Source organism: Lolium perenne, chromosome 2 (genome assembly GCF_019359855.2).
Source record: "Lolium perenne isolate Kyuss_39 chromosome 2, Kyuss_2.0, whole genome shotgun sequence".
Classification (NCBI taxonomy): Eukaryota; Viridiplantae; Streptophyta; class Magnoliopsida; order Poales; family Poaceae; genus Lolium; species Lolium perenne.
This window is the reverse complement of record NC_067245.2, coordinates 324,087,024-324,105,492: the sequence shown is the minus strand read 5'-3', so window position 1 is coordinate 324,105,492 and position 18,469 is coordinate 324,087,024. Positions and strand designations below refer to the sequence as shown.

Below are 18,469 nucleotides of genomic sequence, written 5' to 3'. Positions count from 1 at the left end.
TGGACATTTCAACAATTAACAGCAACTCCACACCAACAAATCCTAGTAAAAGTAGTTCACGATTTCACCACCATAGCTTACTGATCAGAACTTATATTTCCTAGTTTTGATTCAAACATTATTCGCGAAAGCACTACTGATATTTGATTTTAAGGTCTACACAATTACAACAACAAATTATCACAGGTTGTAGTAGAAAAAACATTGGTTTTACTTAATGCTTTCAGGATAGCAACATTCATTAGCAATGCTACGATTGTGGTCTTCACTAAAAAAAAGTTGGTGTATTCATCCGAAATTTGCAACAGCTCATCAAGAATTTCAGAAACACAACCGAAATCATCCACAGAACCATATACACATGAAAAAAATAAAATAAAACAGGGAAACGGCTTTGGACACACAAGGAAATGAGTACATGGGCCAAACTCTATACGGTAACACTATTAAAAAGATTGTATTCAAACTCCTAACCTCTGTTGGACAAGGCGACGCCTAGGCACCGCTTAAGCACGCTTAGGCCCTAGGCGATGGATAAACGCCTCGCCTAGGGCATAAGCGGAAGTCTAGGCAGTCTAACCAAGAAATTATCTTCCACAATAAGAAATCATGTCATACTTCACGATCGAGCTAGATGAGCAATATTATAAAGGTAGTTATTACAAATTTACACATCTACATGCTATAAATTAATGTTTATTCACATATAATAACAAATATACACACTTGATGGTATAAACTATGCCCGCCTAGGCTGCGCCTAGGCCGCTTAAGCATCACCTAGGCACTAGGCGAATGCCAACCGCCTCGCTTACGCCTAGCGCTTTTTCCAACCTTGCTCCTAACTAAAGGAAAATAGCCTTTAGCCCAGATCGTGAGACCTAAGAAACGTCCGGGATTACGAGGTATGTGTAGCTTGTCCGCCATATCGCTGCCCTCAATTAGATATCTCTTTTATTTCATCCTAATTTACTCCTTTATTTATGTAGTACAAGTTTTTTTATACTTTTTTATAACCACTAGTATTACTAAATCATTCTTTTGCATACACGATTAAGAACAATTTTAACTAGCTAGTAAATATTTATTAGTATGAAAATTTAACTGGCTAGTAAATTTCCCATGTTACCTAGCAAAATTAAGAATGATTTATAACTAAATATAAAAAATCAGTGCTTATTTTTCTATACTTTTACCATTTGTTGTCTTAAATACACATTTGCCAAAAATAAACAAGTTTCCGTCCAATACAATTCGATTGTTCTCAAGTTTACTCCGCTACTTTTAACTAGACTAAATTCTCCAAATATAAGTAAAGTTGCAAGTAAGACAAATCATGAATCTACCCAGATTAATGGGTAGCATCTAAGTATTATATGTTTTATTCATTTTAGTTCTTGTAGTTTCCTTATACTAGAGGATTCTAGAGCATATATAAGTCTAATAAATATCTTAATACAAGTTTATAGAGTACAATTATTTAGTTAATGTGTCATTATAAAAGTGTGTGTGCGCACAACATATCGTGCCATTTTTCCTTGGTCAAGCTCTTTTTATGGTGATTGCACGTAACCTAGGTTCTGTGTGGTTCTATCAAGTCTGAATTTTTCTGACCGTTGATAAAATCAGTGATTAGTTTTGTGTAATTCCTACGATGCTTCAGTAATTCAAAACATGTGTTAGAGGGGTCAAAAGTGATGAACAACCATCATCAAATTCAAACCATTGCATATTGCTTTAAGATGTGTATTGCTTGTTGCTTTAAAATTGGTGCAGTTTCATCAGATGCTTCGGCCTTTCAAAAGGAGCTAGTCTTTTTATAATTTTTGTAAAATATATTAGATGTTCCGGTCCTGCAGATTTTGGTTCTGGTCCCACACTTTTGGTTCATCAATTTGGTTCAATCTATTTAACACTATTAGATTGGGGTGGCTAGACGGTTATTAAAAATGCCAATGACTATAAAAGTTGTATAGTTCATAACCAGTTGAACTCACAACTCAGATTCACATATTGAACATGTAGATTCTCCCATCGCCCGCAACTACAAATTCCATGTTCAAGTCCATAAAACAAAGATGCATCGATCGAGACAAGCAAAATCAGAGTTTAAAATATGAAGCAAGTTACAAAATGTAGGTTGCTACTTCATCATAAAAAGAATCATAATGATGGAATATTTGCATTAATACATCATCAAGAAAGATCAGAGATATGTCATGTCTTGTTTCCTTGAGAACCCACTTTTTATTCACTCTTTGAGGCAATGTCATCAAGGAATTGAACTTGTGATCATCTGAAACAAGAACGTCATAAGAACTTGTTGAAATATTGGGCCCACACTTAGTAGCCCATAATAGATTTCAGATTTTCCCTATAAATCTCAAAGCCCACATAGTGGTAGCCTTGTGAGTTTGAGCCCAAGTTGGTGGCAGCTCACTAGGGAGTGGCAAGAGGTGGGAAGTTTAGTCCCACATGGAAAGTTGGGAGGAAGTTAGACCACCTTATAAGGTGGGTTGTTCCACCACTAGTAAGTGAGTAAGAATAGGAGTGGTTCACGCGCGCTCCTCCTCCTCCTCGCTCGCTCGTCTCGTCTCGTCACGACGCGCGCCGCGCTCGTGGTGAGTGGATTGAGTCTAACCGACTCGAAACGTGCGTGCGACGTGGACGTGGGCGTGGCCCACGTTGCCTAGGGTTTCCTGAGCCTATATAATCTCTTGCCCGGCTACCGCAGAAACATATCTAATACACGAGTTAGGGTTTTGCCACCTCTCTCTGCTTGCGCCGCCATCGTAGCCTACTCCATCCCGCACGCCGACGTGCATCGGCAAACGGGAGAGCAGGTCTCCGGAACCGCTCGTCCTTGCGATCCTGTATGGGAGAGGGCGAATTAGGTTTTTGGGAAGCGCTCTGCGCGACTGCTCAAGCTCTTCATCACGGGTCGTCTTCCGTCCAAGTCGGGCGGTGCTGCCTACCGTCGTCTTCAACGCCGTCTACTCCGACCCGTCGTCCCTGTCGTCAACAACGTTGTCATCAACAACGTTACTGCTGCGACATCATCTACTACACCTCCACCGCCACCTCCACCAGATCGGTACGTGCGACATATCTCGATCTGTTTAGAGATGGATGCTTTACCGTTTGCGCTGCTGCTGCTCATGTTGATCAATGCATCTAGTATGTTCGAGTTTCACATGTTACTAGTTGCTGTCATCATGTTTTATATTCAGGAATTAATCATGAAAATTGTGCCTAATTATCCAACAATCCAAAAACCTAATTGTAGGTAATTTCCTGAGTTAACAATGGCTGGTTTTGCTGATGCACTGAGGCCGGATAAGTTTACCGGTGTGCACTTTAAGAGGTGGCAGGTTAAGGCCACGCTCTGGCTTACTCATCTAAAAGTATTCGAAGTTAGTAATGGTTTACCTGAAGGAACTATATCTGACCAAGATCAGAACAAGTTCAAGGAAAACAATACTCTCTTCATCGGATGCGTTCTGAGTATTCTTGCTGATCGTCTGTGTGATGTGTACATGCACATAACAGATGGTAAAGAGCTCTGGGATGCACTGAATACTAAATTCGGTGCAACCGATGCGGCGATGAAGCGTACATCATGGAGAGCTTTCATGACATCAGGATGGTGAACAACCGTTCTGTAGTCGAACAAGCTCATGAGATACAGTGCATTGCGAAAGAGCTTGAACTCCTTAAGTGTGCCTTACCTGACAAGTTTGTGGCTGGATGCATCATTGCTAAGTTGCCCCCTTCATGGAGGAACTTTGCCACAACTCTCAAACACAAGAGACAGGAGATATCGGTTGAAAATCTGATAGCGTCTCTTGATGTTGAGGAGAAAGCTCGGGCTAAGGATACTACTGAGAAAGGAGAGGGTCAGTCTAGTGCCAACATGGTGCAGAAGAAACCCTACAGCAAGAATAAAGGGAATAACAAGCCCTCCTTCAATAAGCCTATGAAGACTACAACCTTCAAGAAGAAGAAGATGATAAACAAAGCAGATCTGAGCTGCTTTACCTGTGGAGAAACTGGCCACTTTTCTAAGGACTGTCCAGAGAGGGCAGACCGCAAGAAAAAGGCGAGGCAAGTCAACACGGTGACCGCTAGCAATGCTGATGGGTACGGTAATCTTTTTACTGTTCTTTCGGTATTTCAATCTCCATGTTGGTGGATTGATACAGGTGCTAATGTTCATGTGTGTGCTGACATATCCATGTTCACTTCTTACCAGGTCGCCCGGGATTCTTCCGTCTTGATGGGGAATGGGTCACATGCTTCTGTTCGTGGTGTTGGCACGGTAGATCTGAAGTTCACTTCGGGGAAGATCGTGCAGCTGAGGAACGTGCAGCATGTCCCTACTATGAACACGAATCTCGTTAGCGGCTCCCTTCTATGCAGAGATGGGTTTAAGGTTGTTTTAGAGTCAAATAAAGTAGTTGTTTCCAAGTTTGGATAATTTATTGGTAAAGGCTATGAGTGCGGAGGCTTGTTCCGCTTTTCGCTTTCGGATTTCAGTAATAAGTCTGTGAACCATATTTGTGGCAATGTTAGTGATGATACCAGTGTTTGGCATTCTCGTTTATGTCACATTAATTTTGGTTTAATGTCTCGGCTATCCAGTTTGAGTTTAATTCCGAATTTCACCATTGCCAAAGGTTCTAAGTGCCATAGTTGTGTGCAATCAAAGCAACCTCGGAAGCCTCACAAGGCGGCCGAGGAGAGAAACTTGGCACCTCTAGAACTCATACATTCTGATCTATGCGAGATGAATGGTGTGTTGACAAAAGGTGGAAAGAGATATTTCATGACATTGATTGATGATGCGACTAGATTTTGCTATGTTTATTTGTTGCGAACTAAAGATGAAGCTTTAGACTACTTTAAAATTTATAAGGCCGAAGTTGAAAATCAACTAGAGAGAAAGATAAAGCGTCTTAGGTCGGATCGTGGTGGTGAATATTTTCCTAAGATCTTTGATGAATTCTGTGAGGAACATGGCATTATTCATGAGAGGACGCCTCCCTATTCGCCCCAATCAAACGGGGTTGCCGAGAGGAAAAACCGCACGCTGACTGACTTGGTGAATTCCATGTTAGCCACTGCTGGTTTATCAAAGGCATGGTGGGGGGAGGCTTTATTGACTTCATGTCATGTCCTGAATAGAGTTCCTAACAAGAATAAAGATAAAACCCCTTACGAGGAGTGGGCTGGGAGAAAACCATCACTTTCGTATTTGCGCACATGGGGATGTTTGGCGAAAGTCAATATTCCAATTACTAAGAAGCGCAAACTCGGACCAAAGACAGTGGATTGTATCTTTCTAGGTTATGCTCCGCGGAGTGTAGGCTATAGATTTTTAGTAGTTCAATCCGAGGTACCTGATATGCATGTTGATACTATTATGGAATCTCGTGATGCAACATTTTTTGAGAATATGTTTCCTATGAAAGATATGCATAGCATTGCTAGAATTTCTACTGAGATAATTCCTGAGTCTAGTCCATCTAATGAGTATTTTGAACAATCATATGAGAATGTTACTGAGAAGGATGACAATGAAGCTCCTAAACGGAGCAAGAGACGGAGGATTGAAAAATCCTTTGGTGATGATTTCGTTGTGTACCTTGTGGATGATACTCCCACGTCCATTGCAGATGCATATGCATCTCCAGATGCAGATGACTGGAAAGAAGCTATCCATAATGAGATGGACTCGATTCTTTCTAATGGAACTTGGGAGCTATCAGAACGACCCCATGGATGCAAGCCTGTGGGCTGCAAATGGGTGTTCAAGAGGAAGCTAAGGCCTGATGGTACTATTGAAAAGTACAAGGCGCGGCTTGTAGCTAAAGGCTACACACAGAGAGAAGGCGAAGATTACTTCGACACCTATTCACCTGTCGCTAGACTTACCACCATTCGAGTACTACTGTCCATGGCTGCCTCATATGGTCTTATCGTTCATCAAATGGACGTTAAGACAGCTTTTCTTAATGGAGAGTTGGAAGAGGAAATCTATATGGATCAGCCTGATGGATTTGTAGTAAAAGGTGAAGAAAGAAAGGTGTGCAAGTTGCTGAAATCTTTATATGGCCTAAAACAAGCACCTAAGCAATGGCATGAGAAGTTTGACAGAACTCTAACTTCTGTAGGCTTTGTTGTCAATGAGGCTGACAAGTGCGTTTACTATCGCCATGGTGGAGGCGAAGGTGTTATACTGTGTTTGTATGTGGATGATATTCTGATATTTGGTACAAACATGAAAGTAATACACGAGGTCAAGTCTTTCTTGTCAAAGTGTTTTGATATGAAAGATCTGGGAGAAGCTGATGTGATTCTGAACATCAAGCTTATTAAGAACGAGAGTGGGATTACTCTAACGCAATCCCATTATGTTGAGAAGATCCTGAGCCGGTTCGGCTATATTGATAGCAAGTCTTCTCCAACACCTTATGATCCCAGTGTGACATTACGCAAGAACCGGAGGATTGCCATAGATCAATTGAGATATTCTCAGATCGTTGGCCCACTCATGTACTTAGCGAGCGCGACTAGACCTGACATCTCTTTTGCTGTTAGCAAGTTGAGTAGGTTCATGTCAAACCCGGGTACTGATCATTGGCATGCACTTGATAGAGTCATGCGCTACCTATGTGGTACAATGAGTTATGGGATTCACTATTCAGGGCACCCAGCTGTGCTTGAAGGATATAGTGATTCAAATTGGATCTCTGATGTAGCTGATCTCTACGCCACTAATGGGTATGTATTTACCTTTGGAGGTGGCGCAGTGTCATGGAGATCTTGCAAGCAAACCATATTGACGAGGTCAACTATGGAAGCAGAACTTACTGCTTTGGACACAACCACTGTTGAATCAGAATGGTTGCGTGAGCTCTTGATGGACTTGCCTGTGGTTGAAAAACCTGTACCGGCAATCCTTTTGAATTGTGACAATCAAACTGTAATTGTCAAAGTGAACAATTCTAAGGATAACGCGAAGTCATCAAGACACGTCAAGAGACGTTTGAAGTCTGTCAGGAAATTGCGAAACTCCGGAGTAATAACTGTTACATATATTCAAACAGACAAAAACCTGGCAGATCCCTTTACAAAGGGACTATCACGTAATGTGATAGAAAGTGCATCGAGGGAGATGGGTTTGAGACCCGTTGATGTTACACCATAGTGGTAACCCAACCTTTGTGATCGGAGATCCCGTGAATTAGGACCTGGGAGGAACAAACTAGTGGTTTAATTGAGGAGAGTGTTATGTAACCATCTCTATGTGAAGATGCACAACTCTTAATTGCTGTAAGACAGGTTGGCAACAAGCCTTAATGTGTTTATGTTGGCTATTTTAGCAAAGATGCTGTCCTACAGAGTATTCTTGAAATAACACACCTATATGAGTCCGATTGTTAAACGTCGCAATCTATGAGATTTTGGTGATCTCTAGTAAACTCATGAAGAGACCACGAAGTATGACGCATATGCTTCACCCGCGGGGTAGGCTACTGGCAGCCATGTACTGGTTATGACTTTGAGTGAAACCCTGTTCACGCAAAACTTGCAATTCAAGGCTTAGTCCATTGTTCAAGTGTGAATGGATGTAGCTTAAGGTTCTAGGCGGAAGTTCAACTTAACAGTCTCCGCTAAAACACTGGTATATAAACAAGCAGCGAGTTTTGGTAAATCTCTAAATGGGGATTTGAGATCTGGTGGGGGATTGTTGAAATATTGGGCCCACACTTAGTGGCCCATAATAGATTTCAGATTTTCCCTATAAATCTCAAAGCCCACATAGTGGTAGCCTTGTGAGTTTGAGCCCAAGTTGGTGGCAGCTCACTAGGGAGTGGCAAGAGGTGGGAAGTTTAGTCCCACATGGAAAGTTGGGAGGAAGTTAGACCACCTTATAAGGTGGGTTGTTCCACCACTAGTAAGTGAGTAAGAATAGGAGTGGTTCACGCGCGCTCCTCCTCCTCCTCGCTCGCTCGTCTCGACTCGTCACGACGCGACGCGACGCGCGCCGCGCTCGTGGTGAGTGGATTGAGCCTCGAGCCGAGACTTTCCTTTCTTTTTGCAGTTCAGGAAAACGAACAGAGTCCTAGATGGACGCGTCGCAGTTAGTCGGTTCGGGTCGCTCCCGGACCGTGGGCTATCTGTAAAACGTGGGCGTGGCCCACGACATATCTAATACACGAGTTAGGGTTTTGCCACCTCTCTCTGCTTGCGCCGCCATCGTAGCCTACTCCATCCCGCACGCCGACGTGCATCGGCAAACGGGAGAGCAGGTACCGCTCGTCCTTGCGATCCTGTACGGGAGAGGGCGAATTAGGTTTTTGGGAAGCGCTCTGCGCGACTGCTCAAGCTCTTCATCACGGGTCGTCTTCCGTCCAAGTCGGGCGGTGCTGCCTACCGTCTACTCCGACCCGTCGTCCCTGTCGTCAACAACGTTGTCATCAACAACGTTACTGCTGCGACATCATCTGCTACACCTCCACCGCCACCTCCACCAGATCGGTACGTGCGACATATCTCGATCTGTTTAGAGATGGATGCTTTACCGTTTGCGCTGCTGCTGCTCATGTTGATCAATGCATCTAGTATGTTCGAGTTTCACATGTTAGTAGTTGCTGTCATCATGTTTTATATTCAGGAATTAATCATGGAAATTGTGCCTAATTATCCAACAGAACTTAGCAAGGTGGTTTATATGCATTCAATGAACTAAGCTCACAATGTGCTTAGTTATGTAGCACCTCCATTCAATGAGTGCCATTTTTATGTTGTATATAAACAAAATGTTGTATATAAACTCTAGTGAGCAACTGTTAAAGGAGATAAATTGATTCAAGCGGAGGATGCGTAATGATTCTTGAGATTCAGCAAAAAAACACTGCTAAGATACATAAATACTTATATTCAGACATCACCAGGTGAGACACTGCACTTGCTTTCAACAAAGGCGGTATTCTTCTTTTTTGCAGGCAAAACTAGATCTTTATTAAGCAATCGGGCTTACAAGGCACGAAGCGGACTTTTGGCTCTCGGGTGCAACGCACCCCCATAGACCCAAAAAAATTATAGTAATTTAAAAAAGTTAAAAAATTTGAATCTTCCTAGAAATCAAGGATGATCAAGTTTGTAGTTGTAAAAACAATGTTTGGAAACGAAATAATTCCCATGATCTCCAGGGCAAAAAAACAAAATTATGACGAACATGAAGTGAATAGTACCTGGTCATGGGGTGTTTCGAGTTTGAATTTTTTAAAACTTTTTTTAATATTTTTTTATTTTTTTTCAAGTATAGGGGTGCGTTGCACCCGAGAGCCAATCTGTATTTCCCTTACAAGGTACCCCAATTCTAGCTCCTGAAGAAACACAAGCTAGGCCAGAACTGAACGGGAAAAGATATTAGCGCTCTGCCCTTGCCCAGTTAGCAAGACAATGACTAACCCTAACCTGAATAAAATCCACTTTTACAAAGTTGCAAACACGAGTAGAACTAGCTAAATTCTTAATCCCTATGATAACATGCACAAAGGCCAATCGGTCTTGTGATGGATCATTCAAAGCTGACACAAGTTGTGCGCAATTAGAATCAATGAGTATTGGTAGCTAACAATGCTGGATGGCGAGGTCGAAACCTTCGGAGCAAGCCAATATAATTCGGCTTCCAAAGCTTCCTCACAAGAATTAGAAAACCGGCGAGCTGAAAAGATAACTTGACATGTATCAGTACCACTCCGGTTCTGCTGTGCCATCCTCCACACGGAAAGAACCATCTACTGTTAACTTGACCTAGCTAGTCGGGGGCTTAACCAAATGCACATCCGGCTGTTTCTCCTTGATTGGAATAAACCTCGCTTGAGGACCTAGGAAGAGTAATGGTTATATACCTTCGAAAATCGGCTCCATAGAGAGCTAATTAATATCACGAAGTGTTTTTACGTAGCTGCACAAAAACCTTTTAGACCCCATTTGTTACTTCATTCCTTGCATAGTTGCATGTCAAGCCCTCCAGGTCACCGACAGTATCTACCATATTGCTTGGGATTTCCATCACTATCGTTATTAGAGCATCTCTAGCAGAGCCCGTAAACATGCAAATTGTAAAACGCGAGTTCAGGCCACTAAACTCGTGTTTACGGGTCGAAAAAGTGCCAGCACAGATCAGAACCCGTAAACTAAAACTGTAAAAAAGCATATTCCTAAATATGCCATTTGACCCACATGTCAGTCTTTTTTTTTCTTTTTTCCTTCCTTCCTTCTTCTTCCTCTCGCCACAAGCGTGCGTCGCCGCCCGCCGCCCAGCGTCGCGCCGCCCGATGCTGGGCCCCCCGCCGCCCCGCGCCGCCCCGCCCCACCCCACGCTTCGCCGCGCCGCCGCTTCTACGCCGGCCGTCGCCGCTTCGCTTCGTGTCGGCCGTGCGCCGCCCCGCCACCGCTCCCCCGCATCGGCCTCGCGCCGCCCCGACGCTGGCCCCACGCCGGCCGCCGCTGGACCCGGGTAAACCCAAAAGAAGGGTCTAGCTTCTAGTCCGCAACAGCATAAGCCCAAAAGAAGGGTCTAGCTTCGATAGTCCGCTTATTTCTACCGTGAAGCCCAAATTGTACATGAATCCAGAATCGGTCGGCGACCTCCTTCTGTAGAGATTCCCGAGCTTCTCTAGAATAGGCCGAAGTGGTATCCACATGTGCCCTTATTGTTGCTAGTAATTACAGAAGATTGCCACCGCATTGCTTGGTGGCCATTGCTCACAAGGAAAGACAGACAGAGAATTGGGGAAAGAAGAGACGTCAGGGGAGGAAGATGAGATGAGATGGGACACGCGTCGCGGCGCTGAAGCGGATGATGGAAAAAAGCGCTGAAACGCAAGGGAAGGGAGCGTTTTACTTTCCTTGTGCGTCGGAAAAATCCGTTTCCGAGTTCAAATTGAATTGGAATCGAGCCTGTGGGTCGCTACCTAAGTTGGCTTACCAAGCTTAAGCTGGTCGACGCGTTTCCGAGTTCTTCGAATCTCGCCTGTGGGAAGTTAATTGGCTTACCAAGTTTAAGCCGATCGACGCGTTTCCGAGTTCTACTCGAAATCGAATTGCCAAGTTTAAGCCGATCGATGGAGTTGTAACCACCAAGTCGGTCGGTCGATCGGTCTATATTCCTATTTATACGCGCGACACAACAAGCCTCACAGGCAAATCGATCCAACCAGTTGGACCCCAAGCTTTCTAGCTAACACGCAGCAAAGCGCAGCTGAGAGAGAAGGATTACCAATGGCGAACGCGGTGCCCAACTGGCGTCTAACGGGGCAAGGTCTGCAGCTGGGGAGTGCCAAGGAAGTCGCCAGAGAGCTGGATGTTGTGCTCAAAGGGAGCTATGTCGACGCGGTTGATGGGCCAAGCGGCTTCCACGAGCTCCATGGAAGCGAAGATCACGTCATTGTACACAACGCAGCTGCGGCAAAAGATTTCATCAAGTTCGCCAATTTTCAGAGATTTGCGGATGTCTGCATGGTGGGTGAAGCCCAACGGAACGGCGGCACGCTCGTGGTGGTGATAATGCCTTACTCTGACCTCAATTCATGCAGACAACTCCAGGAGTTGGATCCGGCTGCTGCCCATTACGGGTACGCGAGGATCGAACTGGCCAACTCCGACATGTTGCTCTGGAAGCACCGTGCCTCCAATGCCCTCAAGGACGAAGTGGCAAAGTGTGGCACCCTGAACACAAGGTTGGATGGCGTGGTTCGCGAGCTATTCCCCGCCAACAAGTACCGGAAGCACGCCCTTCCTCTCGGCGAAGACCGCAGAATAGCCAAGGAGCGCTTGCTCAAAGCTCATCTCGATGCTAAGAAATATGGCGACGCCCACCAACTAATGCTGCTCATTGACAGGCCAAGCCATGATGCTATTTTCCGCGCCGCGGGGTGCTACGACCCATGCCTCCGTAGCACGACTAACACAGCTCCGCGGAAACTCCAGTCAGCCGCCAATCTGGAGGCGTACAAGGTACAGCTCCAAGGCAGGCTTGGAACAACAGTACTGCACGCCTACCCTGAACAGTCGGACGTTCTTAACCTGGAAGCACAGTACAAATACAAGAGAGATATGGCCGATGCACGTCGACAGATACAGGACATCATTGATACAGCACAGGAGGAGATTACCCGTATTAGCCAGACGCTGCTGGCAATGGGGGATCAGCCCAGCCTTCTTGGATGTGGGATCTGATTCATCCGATTGATTGATCACCTTAGACTATTAGTATTACTAGTAGTACTCGTAGTATAATATTATTAGACTCCTGCTAGTCCCTAGTTATCAGACATTGTATTATCTACATTATTTATTAAGATCTTATCATGTCGTCATGTAGTATACAAGTAAGTTAACCGTATACATTTATCACAAACGTTCCTACATAGCCATCTGCCACTGTTGCCGTATATCTCGTCAACCCTCTTTTTTTTCTTCTTTCCGGAATTCACGCAAAAAAATTCATTCCCGACAATCGCTAAATGAAACGACAGGTTTGTCAATTGCCGGAAAACGCTCGGCCTCGGCATACATTTGCTCGGCATAACGCACAAAAACTTGTGGCAAACAAAAATGCTCGGCAAACACGGTGTATGCCCTCCAGGATCATATGGTGCTCGGCAAAATTAGGCGACGGAGGAGTCAATAGCATAAAAACTACATTCCGACCAAGAAAAGCATACCAGATTAACTACAGCTCACAACTCAACCCCGAAAAAATAAGATAAAGGAGGAAGAGGATCTTCCCATACTAAGTACAGCTCGCATGCACCAATCGAACACGGTGCATCATCTGCAGCTTATATTTCAAGAAGAGTAAAGCCTCTATGATGCAAGGATAATTGCAATATGGTACTGAACCACTGTCAGGGCACTATGGTACTTAACCAGAACACAGATGATATCATAGTAAACTAATTCGATGGAAATTGGTAACGAAATGTTTGCCAACATACGAAACACAAGTAAACCACAGGGATTTAGTTATGTTCGATGAATAGTCCTTGCATTGGTTTGCACTAGTAGGAAACAGAACTTGTTGCTGCATGTCTTAGAGACTGCAGGTACTAGCCGCGCCATTCCGTCAGCAAGCAGGAAGAGACGGTCGTGAGATCAATAAAGGATACGTGCTCACCGGCGTGCTGCAGCCGTGGTAAGGGGGTCGGTCAGCAGCAGCAGTTTGAGGATGGCATCGACAGCACCGTCATCGCCTTCTGCGGAGAGCACCAGCGTCACAGCAGCGGCCGCCAGAGCCAGGAGTGCCTGGACCAGATCACCGGGCTGTGACCGGGAGAAGGCGCGCAAGGGCGCTTTTTGTTTGGACAACGGCATAGCTTCAGCATCAAGATGGTGTAGCCAACTGTTCGATTCATGCGGTTTGTTATAGGACTTGTAATCCTAGAACACACGTCTCACAAATATGAAGCCACTAATCAAAACACATCTCAACGCTCTGCTGGAAGCATACCGACGAAGATTCCAATCTTATTCTGGTACATACTGACATAGCTACCAAACGAGTACTGACTGAGTACCTTCAGAATACAAACAACGCAGAAGCTAGGAGAAAATTTGCGCAGGCATGAAACGGAACCACCTGTCAAATAAATACTACAGGGCATCAACGGTAAAAAGAGCTCTATATATAACGGGAGTCCTCCCTCCTAATTTACCAGCTCGGATCTATGCAACAAACTGCAAGGTAGAAGATTAACAAGCAACGAAGTTTTTCCACAGCAAGGAAGTACCGTGGGCACCGAGTCACCGTCCCTGATGATCACTTCACGGTGCAGATCTTGATGACAGAAGCTACGCCGATGCGGTGCAGGACGACGACGGAGTCGCCGGCCTTGCACAGCTGCTTCTGCACAGCCGACTTCAGAGCAGCCTGAAGGATCTCGTCCGTCGACTCTGAGTCGGTGGCCTTGGCAGAGCCCTCGGCGAGGAGTGGGATCAGGCCTCTGTAAATCAGGCTGTCCCTCGCCGGGCCCTCGGAGCTGACGGTCCAGTCGAAGGAGTCGGTCGTCAGCACCGGGACGACCACGGAGAGGATCGGGACCCTGGGACGGTACTTTGCGACCAGTTTGGCCGTGGTGCCACCACGAGTCAGGACGACGATCAGAGTAGCTCTTGCCTTGTTGGCAGTTCGCACAGCCGAGGATGCAAGAGACTCCAATGGGCTCATCGGAAGGGGCGCGGCCTTGATCATCTCTTTGAAGACAGCGTCGTTGTCCAGGGAAGACTCTGCCTCGACGCAGATACGAGCCATGATCTTCACAGCCACCTCAGGGTACGCTCCAGCAGCGCTTTCACCACTGAGCATGACACAGTCAGTTCCATCAAGCACGGCATTTGCAACATCAGTAGCCTCAGCACGAGTTGGCCTAGGAGACTTGATCATTGATTCAAGCATCTGCGTAGCTGTAACAACAGGCTTGCCAGCGAGGTTGCACTTGTAAATCATCATTTTCTGTGCAAGGAATATCTTCTCAACTGGAATCTCCATTCCAAGATCACCTCGGGCAACCATAAAGGCATCGGTTTCCCTCAAAATTTCATCAAAGTTTACAATGCCCTCTTGGTTCTCAACCTACACATTCAAGAAAGAAGCCAGATCAATAAGACCATTACTAACACACTTAAAAGCAAGCACATATATACAGAACAGATTTTGTCACCATAGCAGTCTAAAGCATTTCATAGCAAATTCGCAAGATTATCTGAACAACTTCACAGTATCAGGCAAAAAATAAGGAAGCATTGGCAGGGGAGATGCAGGCGAAAAGAGGCAAAGCTCGCTTTATGTTCTTCAAGGAAAGCACATAGAAGAGACTAATTCTGTTTTCTGCCTAATATAGCATAGGATAGACTATAATGTCGTTTACAAACAGGAACAGAAACAGGGCAGAGATGAAGAGTCAAATAGTTCATGGGTTCCAGAATTCTAGTGTGTCAAGTATCAACAAAGAGCTTGAGGGCAAAGCACTAAGGCGGCTCAATGAACAAATGAAGAAAAATCATCTATGGATTGGCCTGGTACTTAACTAAACATGCAGAAACATTTCATCATGGCAGAGAATATCAAAGGTTTTAGCTAACTATTGATAGGGGAAAACACTAACATAATAAACCATAAAATAGCACAACAGACAAACCTTTGACATTAACTTGATGCGCTTTGCATGCTGTCCAAGGAGCTTTCTGACGGTCACCAAATCTGACCCTTTGCGGACAAAAGACAGAGCAATCATGTCGATGTCATTTGGCACGCCCCATCCCAAAATATCTTCCTTATCCTTCTCCGTCAGCGTGGGGAGGTCCACAACAATTCCTGGCAAGTTGCAATTCTTCCTCTCTCCAAGCATCGCAGTGTTCTCACACATACACCTCACGGTTCCAGCCTCTGGATCGCAGGACAGGACAGTCAACGAGATGGTGCCATCAGCACACAGTATGACATGCCCAGGCTTAACGTCCACAGGAAGCTTCTTGTAGCTCATAGAGATGGTGTTGGAGTCGCCCTTGATTTCGTAATCGGTGGTAACAGTGATCTCCTGACCCTTGGTAAGCTTGACCGGCTTGCCGTCCTTGAGAAATCCAGTACGGATCTCAGGTCCCTGATGCAATGGAGAGGATACTCAGTACATGTAAAATCAACTGGGGGCAGGACCAGTCTCATTGAAGCTGACTGGAATGACAAACCAAACATTCAAATTCGAGCATGTGAACCGTAATGAATAAGCATCACAAGATGAATAGCTAGTTATGCATGTGAGACGATCAGACGGCACACAAAGCTGTTACATAATGAACGACTACTCTGAACATGACTATTGTACTACCAGTTAAGCGTTATCTATGTTTGCACTAATCACATCATCCAATATTGGATGCTCAAACCGAAGCTCCTACAAAAGTCCGCGATACTGGAACTCTGAGATCTGGAGAAACATAATGATTTGGTAGCATAAGCTGCAGCTTACAGGTAGTGTAATGGTCAGATAATAAACACCCAACAAAACTAGCAGAGGACAAAATAGCCGAAGTTAACACGCAGCCCAATTCCAAAACCAGCATCAGCGGAGAAAATGTATCGGCTCCTTTTCACCAGCATCGTAACTGGCAGCCAAATTCTGAAACTAGCATTAACCGGGGGGGGAAAAAACGTTGTCGACTCCATTTCACCGGAGGGAGATGGTGACTAGCAGGCACCGCAAACTAGGAGTGCTTCACAATCCATGATGACCGTCTCAGAAGATCCAGAAGTACCGATCATGGAGGCGCAAGCGTGAGCCCGGTCCTAGATCCTGCCTTGTGCATCAAGGCGAAGGCGGAACCGCAGGCCAATCTAACTAACTAAACCACACGTGCATGTACTAGTAGCATTCCGTGGTGGAAAAGTCAAAATCGCCGAAGCTGGGATCCTGAATCCGACCGCGCGGCTACCCAAAAGGCCCAATCCAGTCCCGATCACCAGATCAGCAGCAAGATCCAGGGTCCAACCCCTCCCCTCCCGGACCAACCCAGGCATCCCGATCCGACTCACTCACTCACTCGCACGCACACCGACACGGAAGCAAGGGCGGGGGAAGGCGTAGGGGGGGAGCGGACCTTGGTGTCGAGCATGACGGCGCAGAGGATGCCGGTGCTGTGCATGGCCTGGCGGAGCGCGTCGAGCGTCTCCTGGTGGTACTCGTGCGTGCCGTGGGAGAAGTTGAAGCGCGCGACGTTCATGCCGGCGCGGAGCAGCTTCTCGAGCATGGGCACGGAGCGCGAGGCCGGGCCGAGCGTGCAGACGAGCTTGGTCCGCGGCGTGCGCGCGTCCGCCCCCGACGCCGCGTCCCGCTCCAGGTCCGCCAGCACCGCCTTCATGTCGATGTTCGCCATGGCCGCCCGCGCGCGATCCGCCGGGGAGGTGAGGTGGGAGAAGAGAGTGGTGAGATTGGGATTTGGTGGTGGGATTTGGTTTTGTTTATAGGTGAGGATGGGAGTGGGGAAATATTTTGGGGTGGGCGATTCGGTGGGCGAAGGGACGGAGGAAGAAGATGAGAAGGAGGACACGTGGTTTTGTGGAGTGGAGAGGTGGACGCGCGCGGCCACTCTCGGCCACCAGTCGATCACTGCCGCTACCGTTCCGTTAGTGTGGGTCGTTTTCTGGTTTATTCCATGTCTTCTTCTTGGGGAAGAAGTTGTACTTGTAGAGGGCAATTCCTTCCCACACAAAATAAATATACTCCCTCGACCCAAAATAAGATGCCTATAATATTTGAATAAACTTAAACTTCTCGAAGTTTGACCGACTATATAGAAATAATCCAAAATTAATAATTTTAGAACCATCATAAAATATTTTTTCATATTATGTGCATTTAAAATTTTACATGTCGATATTTCTATATACAGTTGCTTAAACTTTAAAACCTCTGACTTTGAGTGAAAACTATAGGCATCCTAATTTGGGACGGAGGGAGTATTTTGCAAAGCTACTCTAATTAAGACTCATTTGCGGTTGTTAAACCTTGTGGCATGTTTATTTTACTCGAGTATGCACTGTTTTCTTTTTGTGTCACCTGTGTTAATTATATTTGAGTTTTTTGTGGTTGCTAAAATCTCCACGACCGAAGGGGCAACGACACCGACGATTTGTAGGTACTCCCTCCATTCCGGTGGGTTAGGTATACACGTATTTCTAGTATGTCAATTTAACCAACGTAATATAAATTGTAGAACACAAAAAGTACACCATTAGAAAGTATGACATCCGAGCTTTCTAATGATATGCTTTATAATATATAACTTGTATTATGTTGGTCGAATTGATAATCTAGGTGTCGTTGTCTACTCGACAATACCTCGGAAGAGGGATCCTCACGAAGGGGCGGGGGGGAGAAGTGGGGTCATAGGACGGAGAGCACTCAGGACGGTGATACGCGATTTACCCGGCTTCGAAACACCTGATCAAGGATAAGGCCTACTGCTGCTTGTCTGAAATTATCTGGGCATTTTTGTGTTGTATGAGTTGTGGCTGTGCCTCTAGGGCTCCCAGAATCCGGTTTATAAAGGCGCCATAATATAGGATTTCTACGGAGAGTCATAGCCAGAATGCAATTTTGGCTAACTACGGAACATTACATTGTCGTGCACGTCAAAGATCCGCCTATTCCTAATATGCCGTACTGGATCGGGCTACCCCTGATGGGCCAGGCCGGATACGACTCCAAGGATTGGTCGGTTAGGATCCGGCTCCTCCTAAGCTGGACATCCTCCATCTTGATCAACAGCAATTGGGCCACTCGATGGACCGTATGCCACCATCACCGTCTATGGGCCACACGGACTTGCCGGATCTAGCCATTGTCGATGGTACACCCATGAAGTATACCCACAACACTAGGGATACGCATTGGCC

General features: G+C 45.6%; 1 protein-coding gene across 1 annotated transcript; it reads right to left on the bottom strand.

Moving 5' to 3' along the window:
* Nucleotides 1–13,490: 13,490 nt before the first annotated feature.
* LOC127337140 (pyruvate kinase, cytosolic isozyme) lies at nucleotides 13,491–17,120 on the bottom strand. The gene is made up of 3 exons (XM_051364027.2): nucleotides 16,672–17,120; nucleotides 15,216–15,677; nucleotides 13,491–14,650 (listed from the first exon to the last, which is right to left on the bottom strand). Exons 1-3 carry the CDS (start codon nucleotides 16,945–16,947, stop codon nucleotides 13,838–13,840), a joined length of 1,551 nt encoding a protein of 516 aa, XP_051219987.1. The 5' UTR covers nucleotides 16,948–17,120; the 3' UTR covers nucleotides 13,491–13,837.
* Between the last annotated feature and the right edge of the window lie 1,349 nt (nucleotides 17,121–18,469).

Excerpts from the sequence above, each read along its gene's own strand:
- LOC127337140 (XM_051364027.2), bottom strand. The coding sequence starts at position 16,947 with ATGGCGAACATCGACATGAAGGCGGTGCTGGCGGACCTGGAGCGGGAC. Across the intron at positions 15,678-16,671 it reads CCGTCATGCTCGACACCAAG|GGACCTGAGATCCGTACTGG; the intron begins GTCCGCTCCCCC and ends CCATTGCATCAG. Across the intron at positions 14,651-15,215 it reads GCATCAAGTTAATGTCAAAG|GTTGAGAACCAAGAGGGCAT; the intron begins GTTTGTCTGTTG and ends TTGAATGTGTAG.